The sequence below is a fragment of the Centropristis striata genome, chromosome 5, assembly GCF_030273125.1.
Source record: "Centropristis striata isolate RG_2023a ecotype Rhode Island chromosome 5, C.striata_1.0, whole genome shotgun sequence".
In the NCBI taxonomy this organism is placed as follows: domain Eukaryota; kingdom Metazoa; phylum Chordata; class Actinopteri; order Perciformes; family Serranidae; genus Centropristis; species Centropristis striata.
Genome location: NC_081521.1, coordinates 37,725,734 through 37,737,916, shown reverse-complemented (window position 1 = coordinate 37,737,916; position 12,183 = coordinate 37,725,734). Strand labels below are relative to the sequence as shown.

The following is a 12,183-nucleotide window of genomic DNA, read 5'->3' as shown; positions in this document are numbered from 1 at the left end:
GGACAGGACGTAAAAAGTGGACATGTCCGGGCAAAAGAGGACGCTTGGTCACCCTAAAGTAAACTATCATTCTTCCAAATAAACAATTGCACAATGGCAGCCCCTTAGCATTTGATAAATATGTAGCACAAATTAGAATTGTAACATTTATCTGAAACAGTTATCTGCACTTCTTTGAAGAGAGCAAAACACTGTGCATTCATGTTTTTAAGTTTTCTTTGCTGTCTGTCTGCATGTTCAGTACAGTAAAATATACAGCACAGCAAGTCAAGACTCGGCAACTTCATTGCAAGTACATGGAATAAGCTTGCAGCAGAAACCATTATGTCCTCTTTGCCAGATGTGTTGTAGATTTGGTTGAAGCCCTTTAGCATCAACAGGCACCAAAGCTGTTGCCTAATGCTGTGAGGCTGCCCAGCCGCTGACTTGACTTGGTCCTTTCAGTAGTCTGTTGCTGGTGGAGTGTAGAATGTGTTGATTGGTATTGCTTATCATGGCACAGGGACACTCAATTTAAGGTTATCAGTAAGCATGTAAACAGCTTTCCCCAGAGTGCTGCCAATAACTAAGTTACTCCATGCATGTAAACACAGCCAGTGATGAAACAGGCAGCCAAATACAAACGACCTCTGTTCTTCACTTGTTTCTCCACCGCTGAAGAGCAGGGGGAGAAATCGTTCTCTGACTAACAGAATCCAGTTGGCGCTACAACAAATCGAAGACTTGTTATGCTGTTATCACGAAGGATGAAGGTCATAAGAATTTACACCCTGAAATAATACAGACAGTCTATCTGCGTAAGAACACCACAAACTATAAACTATTGCAAGAAACACCTTATCAGCATTTAACAAAGCCCTGCAAACTTTGGTTTATTTTCCAGTATTCAGAGAAGCAATTTACTTTTATTTCCCCGGATGGATTGCATCCTGTTTATTCATTAAATATTGTCTTATAAATTACATTAAATATTAATGCATTCATATTAAATGTGACTACCTATAAAGTGTATTTGTTTTATTAAAAAAGTCATTATTCAAAGCAAATTTATTATAAAGTGAAAGCATAATACTTTATGGCCCCTTTAAATTGTCTCCAATTACAAAGAAAAGGTAATTGTACGTAAACATTTTGGAAGCAACACAAATTACAGTTAACAAGCCTTATAGCAGACATCTTGTAAGAATAGCACAGGTGTTACTATAACTACTAATGATGGCTGCATCTTGTCAAGTGTCCCACTAAACCATGAAAGTGTGACGGTGAGTAAGCATGCAAAATACCAGGACCCTGACATTGAAGCAGCAACTGTAAATGGAGTTCAGCAATCATTAATTAAAATTATAGCCAATGAAATATTTTGCAAATCATTGAATTCCTTTATATTCAGAAAACTCATAGCCAGGATATTTTAGTGCAAGGACTTGGACGAGCTGTGGAAGTGTGTTCCTGTTTGCAGGCTTAAGGTAAAGGTAGGGACAGCTCTGGCAGCTGTCTGGACAACAGAATTGATGCCTAATGACATAAAGGAGCAATCTTGCTTCAAAGAAACTTCATAATGGCTGAGCCCTCTGAGGTTCCTGTCCCCAGCTCTGTTCCCCTCGCTGCACCGATGGAGCAGATTGGCAATCATATCGGTGTGTCAGAGAAAATTTATGTCACCAGGGCCAATGGAAGTGGACAGGGGTCTTGGCTCCCCTCGCAGAGTGACTCCACTCTGTACTCCAGAGGGGCAGCAATATTGTTCCGAACTCACCACAGGCCACGTGTAATCTTCTCAGGAGATTACAGCACTCCCCTCCTTTCACCAAGGAATGCTCGCATTGCAGTATGATGGAACACAAAGCCTTATCGCTTCCATTTTGCACTGACATCTTTTTTACTCAACTGACATGGCTTTAGGAAACTTAATTTGAGCAAGGCTTCCCTCTAGTTTTTTATTTTTATTACATCAACATATATTTTATTGTCACTGTAGGACAGGTCATGCTTTTTATTTATTTTTTGAAATCTTTACCTTCCACTTTGAACTGACTGAATGTCCCACAGAATAATGTCCTACCTGTGGTACGCATACAAAACACTAAACAAATGCAACAAAAGACCTGACACATACTTTTCTGCTTTAGTCAAATTAACACAAATGGACATATACCTGCTGCTCGAATGGTGATGCACTGTAAAAAATGTTTGTTTAAATTACAGTAAAAAACTGTCGAATTGCATCAGAAATAGGTCGTAAAATTTAACATTCTACATCACCGTAGCAGATACTTTAAATTACTGTAAACCAAACAATAGTATAAAACTTTAAATTCTACCGCCATAAACTGTAGAAAACACACAGTTTTGCTGTAAAAATATAAAATTTTCATGTAAAGTTAATGGAGAAATACCATGATGAAACAATTATCCTAAAAGTAATGGGATTATTCTGTATAAATTACAGTTTTTGCTGATATTTACATTTACATATGCTCACTGTATTTTTTACGGTGATGTTCTGGCAACCACAGCTGCCGGTATTTTACCGTAAATTAAACAGATTTTTTTTTACAGTGTGGAGTTACATGTGTTGAAAAAAAAAAATCTGTTAATGTCTTGAAACATTAAGATAAATGTTGTACAAGCTGACATACACACAACATATGTCATGACCTCATGCTGGCAAATATAATTTATAACTGTTGACATGCTAGTGGTTCACAGCCCTGAGGGCTATTCCAATGCCAAAAGACTCAGTCATTTGTGATGTCTGCAAATGTAATGTCAGACAAAACCTCAGGCAAATCTCTCTGAAGGATGTCTGCCAGCTGTGTTTCCATTGTACACTCTTCGCCTTGTGTTCATCAACTTTAGAGGACCCCAGCAATTTTATTTCAAGAGGCAAAGTCAACCTTCGCTTCTTCCTCTGTGTTCTAATTAATGGTTTTGACACTGAACGGCTGGTGAAGGATGGAGTGGTATTGCTTTGAAACAAGCCTTCAAATTCAGATTCATGACTTCGATCGATTGTGTTATGTTTGTGAATGGAAGAAATCAGGTTTTCATGTCTCATATGCATGTGTCAAAATCAAATATGATCTACCTATCATATATTTTACAGCCTGTGTGCTGACTCATCACATTCCCTACATCAACAGATCAGAGATGTACTGTGTCTGAGCTCCGGGATGATTATCATAAATGAAAAATCACTTCTAGGCACTTTTAATATGCTGTAGGATGTTTCTCTCTGCTCCATAGCTGTTGCCTGTAGCTATATATCTGCTACCCAGCTGTGAGCTGCAGCTGTCACTGGCTTCAGAAAGCACACAATCCTTATGCTGTTGTCTAAAACCTCAGGGTAAAAACATCTATACGCAGACTACACAGACACTCATCAGGGGGGCACTTCTATTAGTCGTGTATCATAAATAACCAAACACAGCAGTGAAAGCAGAGCTCAGGAGTGATGAACCCAGCATGTGAAATAACAGAAAATAAATAAAGGGCATTGTGTGCTGTCGCCATGTCTTCTGATGTGAAGATCAGGGCTGTTTATCTGCAAGAATCTGGCAACACGACACACATCATGATACAGAGGTTCGACTTATTTGTTTGAATGTATGGTGATATGTTGTGATACTGCAAGCAAGGCTACATATTGCAATTTTTAAAATCTAATTAGAAGGCAATTGCCAACTGTCAAAATATAAAGAACACACCACAATAATGCATAAAATGTGAGTTTAAAAAACTCTATGTTTATATTTGCATTTATCATGGTACCTGTGCAACTAAGATCATCTAAAGCTTTCAGGCTCTACAATAATGAGGGTGTATATCTTTGCAAATTAAATTAAGTATAAATTGAATTATTTAATTTTGGCATGATGCATTTTGCAAACCCCATGGCTCTAGTTGGCCTTTTATATTGGGAAAACCAAAATAAGCCAACAATTTAGCTCTGTATGCTGTAGGAGCCGTTCTAACTCATTTCAAGTTCGGCCAACTGTTGCAAAGTTACTAGACAGCTAGGTTTACTAATGCTCTCATTGGTGGTGCTCACTGGTGGTATCGTCTGTCGCAGTTTATGTTGTTAAATTGGAGAGGCAGTGTAAGATGGCTGAAGGTAGATTACAACACTGCCATCTAGCAGTTGGGATTTTAAATGCAACAAAAATGAACGACTTTCTGCCACAAATATTTGCATCTAAACCAATTACTTGTTTGTTGTTGTGTGCTTTGTGCTATGAAAAACTATGTTTTTCTACATATGAAGTTGCGATTAACATTAAATATTTAATCTAATGTCCTTATATTACTTGGCATTGACTGTCCTTCAATACTTTAAAAGACTCTATTGGAAGGAAGACTTGGCCATCACATGCCCTCAAAACCATTCCTCTTCCTGCATATTTGTTAGGAAATTGTCCCTTAGAATAAAATATATAAATTCAGTTTTCCCATTTAACAGGCTCAGCAGTATGTGTGCTCAGTTTACAAGAGATTCTATCATTAAAACATCATGTCAATCAATCAGTGCAGCCTCAACAAATCATTCTGTTTGCTTGTGTCTCTGCTGTCTCTTCCATAATACAGATGTATATCCAGACCACAACCCTGACCATCTCCGTTAGCCTCAGTGCGTCAGTCTCTCTGGGAATGCTCTACATGCCTAAGGTCTACGTGGTTCTCTTCCATCCGGAGCAGAACGTACCCAAGCGCAAGCGCAGCCTGAAGGCTGTGGTCACTGCAGCCACCATGTCCAACAAGTTCAACCCCAAAGGCGGCCTGAGGCCCAACGGAGAGGCCAAATCTGAACTCTGTGAAAGTCTTGAAACACAAGGTTGGTATCACACCTGATGGAGCAATAAAGGAAACAAGAAAAAATGAAATGTGTTCCAGTGGAAATTAACCAGGAGTTGATTTTATGCTGATGCAATGAGCTGCTTCTGTGTAAAATGATAGCAGCTAAAGAATACACATGTCTACTTGAAAATAATTAACTCCTTTTATGTGAACATAATTGATGACAGTGTTATTTTGCACTTCAGCAGTTTGGGAAATTAGCAAGTGCTATGTGAGCATACAAGAAATTAGGGTACCATTTCAGTGGCATCTAAAGTGCTGTTGTACTTTGGGTTCTTTTCAGTATGAGTCATTGCAGATTAACAAACAGAATTAATAGTGATTTCAACGTAGCCTGTAGCTAGCATAGCTTTGGGGTTTTATTTACCAATGGAAGATCAAAGTAATGTTCATAGCCTACCTGCTATTTTTGCAATAAGCAAGCTTCAATCATGTTTCATAAAAGTTTTGTATGTTCCACATATGCTACATAGAAATACAAATCAGGCAGGAAGCAACTTGTCTGATTCACCAGGATAATCCTGTTCCATTTTAACAAACTCTGACCATACTAGATTTGTGAATCAGGAGGTGTGACAGGGTGCCCACACTTTTCTGATTTTGAAAGGGACTAAGAAGACGGGTAGCTCAGTGTTACAAAAAGGGACATTTCAATCACCAAGATAAAGTATATGAGTAGGCTGTCCCTGTGTGGGGGCATGTTTAAATCCAATCAAGAAACCCCACATGTTCTGATTACTGAAAGTCCTGATTTTATACTCTGACAGGCTGAACAGCGTAGAACGATGTGTATTAGGACAAAAAAACCTGCGCCCACACTTGCCTGAATGCCTTTTTTCGACCTCAGAATGAAGTCGTTGTATCTCATCCTATTATAAAGCCCATTTATAGGTGCCGGTTCTCGTCCTCTTGGTTTGAACTGTGAATCTAACAACTGCTCTTTGTGCTTATGTGTCAGACTGTGTTGAGGGAGGGGAGCCTTGTGAGGGACTTTAGACTCTCAGGTAACCTGACTGAACAACGACTTTGCCCTTTTATTATCTATGACCACTTTTTTCCCTGTTAATTTCTGCTAATGTTCACCACAACACCCGTGCCTGCCTATACTATGCACAAAACATCCCTGCTGCCCGTGGCTAAGATACAGCACCTTGAATGACACAAGGCAGTAATCACGCCCTCACAAATTCACCCTTGACCAACAGACATTAACTTGGGTAGACAATATTGGTGTGCGGTGCTGTAAAATGGCCAATCAGCATGGTAAAGCCTGTTAATGTGGGAAGATGACACCACTCTGCCTGAGTGCAGGAGACAAGCGATAGCCATGTGTCCCCTGTAATTTGTTTCCCAGTTGACAAAAGAAGGAATTTGCAGTAATGGGACAACAACAACAATAAGAGTGAACAGGAAAAGACAGATGGGTTTGCCAGCTCCAATTCTTTCTGGACCATCTATTCTTTATCTTGGCCTTGCAGCATATAAATATTCAAATAAGGTTCATTTATCAATGCTTCTCTTGGAAGAGATGCTTTGGATGAAATGGCGAGAATGCCGCCCCCCATTCACACACCCAACGCGGCAATGACAAATATACAGAAACATTTACCATTACACATCTCTCCTCTACAGCACTTTTGCCCCGACTCTGGCTTTCAGCTGTCTTCTGATTGGATTCATCCCCTCTGACATATTCAATCAGCCAAGGCTGCTGTGGGCACATTGGCAGATTGGTAGTGTGATTACCACCACACCAAGCATGCTCGCTGAGGACAGATTTATTTAAAAAAATGGCAGACACGTACACGCTGACACTTGCACACAGACATATGTGTGCACAGGAGCATGACTGCACACATGCACACTGGTACTGTACTATATGACAGTCATGATTCACCAGTGGGTTGGGCTTATATGGTCACTGTGGTCTGCCCTCCGGTCATCTGTCTTAAGTGTTTTATTCACAGCTAATATAAAATCCCAAAAACATGAAAAAAATGTGAAAGAATAATGAGCACGGTTATCAAACATGGACGTATAGTGCCCAGTCAGATCACATATTGTGTAATATGTTTTACAATTCAAAATGTTACTGTAATACACTGACTGACTGCTGCATGCTTTGCTTGGTGCACAGAGAAATCCCAGGTCTTTGCATGAAGTAAAAGACTTGCATTTGAATGATTACTATTTCATTTTATCAATGCTGTGATCTGCTTGGGAGCTCTATATGATGCAATTTTTCATGCAATTAAATGACAGAATCAGCTGTGAGGAAAACATAATGACAGTGGTTTCCCTGACATTAATGGTACTGTAATAGCAGGTGATTACACTGATATGACCAATGCCACAGCCTATGAGTCTGAATGCATCTGCACCACTGTCTTGACAACTGTAATGTTGTACAATCAATTGCAACAACCAACAACATGTTTTCTCAATGTAATGACTAACATTTATTTTGAGAGGTGTAAATATAACTTGATTGATCAATAGGCAAAACAAGCAATTAAGATTCCTCTGTTTTCTATCAATGTAGATTCATTTTTTTCAGCTTTGGGGTCAGTCAGACAGAACAGTATATTGGAAGATCTTATTTTGAGTTCAAAGAAACTAAGATGTAGGCATGGGAGGATATAAAAAAATAACGTTACAATGACCCTGGCCAAAATGATTGCAGTTCATGATATTATCCCTAGAATCATCAAAATTTACTTTAAACACTTAAAATGAAACTAAAAGTTCAAATGAGCAGATGGATTTTCTGTGAAATAATATAAAAATATCTACTTGATATGAACTGTGTGGCAGAATTAATGTTACAGTGAGATGAATTACTGCGGTCAATTCTTTGGAGACCACAGAAGAAGAAAAAAATGGTTACAGCCAGACATAAGACAGGAAGAGAGGGACTGTACAGCTTAGTGCTCATGTAATCATGGTGAGGCAATTCAAAATAAATCAGGAAATAAATATAGGAATGTATACTAGTCAGATAGACAGCTTTTTCAAGTCACTTGAGACAATATTCACAATAATCCCAGATAATAGATAAAATTGACTATTTTTACTATTTTTGAACATTTCAGAGGGTTAAACATTTGATTGATTAATGTTTAAAAAAACAATTGGCTCAATCAGTAATGTAAATAACCTGCAATTATTTACAGTGCAAACCTATTTCAGATTTTTTTATTTTTTTTTATTTGGCATAATTGGAACAGTTTAATCTGAATTAGTCATCTGTGTTCTGCTATATTTCTATTTAAATGCAATAGAAAGATAGAGGAGGTGTCATTCCTGAAAATCCACATTACAACACCCTGCTATTATGATTGGTTCCACCTGCACTCATTTGATGAAGTCATCCATAAATAGAACTTCCCATCAATCTGGACTCCAACATGTGCTCAGGAAGATTAGTGCTTCACGCCTGTTTGAATCTCACCCATGCATTTTTTTTAACTCTCTCCTTGTTTTTCCCCACACCTTCAATTACAGTGTTGGCTTCCAAGCAGACATACATAAGCTACAGTAACCATGCCATCTAAGCCAGAGACGAACAGTGGAAGCGGAGCCAGAGCCTGCCTGAGGAGAAATCACCTGATTCTGGGGAATACTGGGGAAATACTGGAGGACTCCTAAGCTGCTACAGGAGAGAGGACTGGGGTGGAAAGATGGGAATTTGTCACTCCATAAAAAGACAGGATGTCATATTTTTCTAGAGAATCAGGTAAAGGCTTGAACGCCAAATTTATTAGAAATTAGTAGATTTGCAGGAGGGATATGGGAGATATAAGGGAGATTGGACAGTTAATTTTCCTCTTCCCACCCTTTTTGAGACAGCGTTGAGCAGTGACGTTTCCAGATGCAGGCTGAGTGAACCACCTGGAGTCTACAGTATGTTTTCCTTCTGAAGTGTAAAGCACACAATTTCAGCTCTCTCGGAGGCTGAACCCTTTGTCTCATTTTAAGAAAAACAGGGGGGGGAAAGTGTTCTGTTTTTGCTTGAATCAAATGCAGTCGACGAGACGAAACAGTATGAAAAATATAGTCATTATTTTTGGTTACTGGTATTATTGGAGGTTGAAAGCTGCAGTACTCTTCAAACTGTACATGCCTTACTACAGTACATTCAGTATTCCTACATGAACTAACCATATCTGAAACAAGTGAAAATAAAGCTGTGGGTCATCCCAGTTTTTTTTATAAATGTTTCATAATATTGATGATGATGATGATGATGATGATGCCATCATCTTGGCAAACCTAGTGTACAGTCCCAGAGCATGCTTGTGGGAGCATCACGTGTACTGTGCTGTGTTGTCAACGTCTTTGGAATGCAACATTTGTCATGGTTGTCATTCACAGTGGCGATGTCATTTTGGACCATTTCCCACTGGGTTACCCTCTGCTGAATAAAGAGTAAATTCAAACACAAAAAGGTGTAAAAGCAACATCCCATGGAATACCTCCATAGTTTACACCGCACTCCATAAATGTCAGCCAGGACTTAAAGACTTGTCGAAGCATACTTCAAAACATCCCAGATTTCTTGGCCTTTATTTATCAGACATTTGCTGAACTCTGCAAATCCAAGCAGTTTGATAATTGTGAGAATTCCCCATTTCCCCATTTGTTTAACCTACTAGCTTACAATAAGACACTTGCATTTTGCATCCACGCCAATAAATTACACTGTTATTTCCATATTATCCTTTCTTTTCTCTATTTGTGTATTTCTTTGTTCAGAGAAATACAATTTAACAATATATTCTTAATTTTTTTTTAGAGAAAAACAGTATATTCCGTCCCTAAATACTCCCTAATACGTGAAGAAATAAAACAACACACAGGTCTATTGTCATTTAAACTTGAGGGTACAATTTGATTACACTGGGCAGTATAACAAGGGGATCTTGTAAGTATTGTGTGAAAAGATAGAGAATCTGTTTCTTTTTTTTCATTTCTGGGTCATGAATTTCGAGGCCACAGTGGTAATGAGAGTTGTAATAGCATTTTGGATACAAAATTAGGCTCATGGAGCTACTCGGCATGAAGACCCATTTAGAGAAGGTGCAAGCTCAGTTCTGTCAAACAGCATAAATGTTCAAAGATAATTAGGTGGATGACATGCATAAGATTTCCTAAGAAGGGTTTTACCTTTCAACGGACCCCATATGATCTTTTAGGGCTAACATTAGAGCAGAGTTTAAATGTTCTCCCCGATCCAACAGAATAGTATTTTGGTAATAGTCAGATCTTTTTTAACAAAATAAAAACATTAAAATGTTGTTTTATTTCGCAAAAGTGAAGTTTTTTTTAGTTTTTTTACAGTAAACCTGCATTTAATGACTAAGAATAAACACTACAATCTGCAGATCTATGCAGTTTTTTTTAGCTTCATTCATCATTACATTTCTACAGAGTTGACAATGAATTCTCATTCTGTCTAATATACATCTACGATTTCCAGAGTGCTCCTATAAACGTCTCTTTCTTAGCTGAATAGGAGGATCGACAGCTGCTTGATAAATAAAGGCCACTGCCTTCATTCTGTGCCTCATACCCACTGAACTACTTCTGCCATTCTTTCCATGGATCCGTCATGGTGTCCTATGTTTCATCCATTTCCTTTCAAGTGTTTTCTGTTCCAACAAGGGGTAGAGAGGACTCAATGTACAATTAATAATTAAGTGTGTAAACTCCATTTCTGTCTCCAGTCTCTAAAGTATTCGTCATAAACAGTGACTCTGGAATTTGTCTCATTAAATGTTATCCTCAGCGATGCAAAAATATGTATGTTGCATGTCAAAACTCATAACAAGTCATGTGAACAATTTGAGAGAAAGGTGTAATGTCCAGAAGGAAAACTACTGCAGAGGATTATAAATAACTAATATTTTTGGTTTAATCAATGATTCTCTCAGCTTCAACAAAAGTCTAGGGTGTTGCCGCAAATGTTGTTTTCTCATCAGTTGATAAAGTATTGTTTGTGGGATTGTTTGTATTCGTGAATATGATAATTTTCAGCTTTTTTTTTTTGCACAACCCCCCTACCCCCCTCCTCCCGCCCCTTTATTTTTCTAAAACACTTTGTCTGTGTTTCAAAATAGAATATGTAAGTGCTGACTGAAATTAAGTGGCAAGTTAATGTACGTTATTAAAATGGATTGATCATGTCTGCTTTATGTACTGAATTATTTAAAAAAAAAAAAAAAAAGAAAGATGAAAAAGAATTACAGTGCCTGGATATTTATGAATTATCTATAGAACAAAAAAATAAAATGTGTAGAGCATGTTCATTTTTATACAAGATATTTCTAATAAAAGACTGTTTTGCTAATAATGTGTGGCTGCTTCTTCTTATTTAGTGTATTTCATGTGGAGTTAAATTACTGCCAAAACTCCACAAACACTTACGCCCAACAATTCTCAAACAAACTCAGTGTGGTTTGCAAATAAAAAACACCATTCACAAACTAATGCATTCTGTTTTGTAAATAAGAAATGTACCTATCAAACAAATACACCATGCTTCAGAAACAAATAACATATTTCTTCAAGTACAAAAAAAAATCTTTCAAGTACAAAACTCAATTCTACAACTAGGGACTTTTGGCAGTAATATTCCATCATGTAGATCCATACAATACACTGTAAAAAATGTTTGTTTAAATTACAGTAAAAAACTGTCAAATTGCATCAGAAATAGGTTGTAAAATTAAACATTGTACATCACCGTAGTAGATACTTTTAATTACTGTAAATCAAACAATAGTATAAAACTTTAAATTCTACCGCCATAAACTGTAGAAAACACACAGTTTTGCTGTAAAAATATAAAATTTCCATGCAAAATTAATGGAGAAATACCATGATAAAACAATTATCCTAAAAGTAATGGGATTATTCAGTATAAATTACAGTTTTTGCTGATATTTACATTTACATATGCTCACTGTATTTTTTACGGTGATGTTCTGGCAACCACAGCTGCCGGTATTTTACCGTAAAAAAAATGGAGAGTTTTACAGGCAAACATCAGACAAATAACACCACTTGCGTGGTATAGCAAGTGGTGTTATTTGTCTTGCTGCACAAGAAACCCTTGCTCTAATTTGTTTGGTGAGTGATATTCTCGTTTTATTTTATTTATATATTAGCAATTATTAACTACCGCAGTAATTTGTTAGCTTATGGTGTGCACTTATGGTGTGCACTTATATAGCGCTTTTATCCAAAGTAAGAATGCATGATATTATCGACACGTCATCGTATCGGCCGATATTGACTTGAAAATGAACTATCGGACATCGGCCAACA

General features: G+C 37.5%; 1 protein-coding gene across 1 annotated transcript in view; it reads left to right on the top strand.

The window, feature by feature from the left end:
- LOC131971143 (metabotropic glutamate receptor 4-like) overlaps positions 1-11,175 on the top strand; it is a 238,266-nt gene extending 227,091 nt beyond the window's left edge. Inside the window, exons 10-11 of the mRNA XM_059332455.1 lie at positions 4,585-4,831; positions 8,359-11,175. Of these exons, the coding sequence (XP_059188438.1) occupies positions 4,585-4,831; positions 8,359-8,408 (297 nt within the window). The 3' untranslated portion in view covers positions 8,409-11,175. The remainder of the gene's footprint in view (positions 1-4,584; positions 4,832-8,358) is intronic.
- The last annotated feature ends 1,008 nt before the right edge of the window (positions 11,176-12,183 follow it).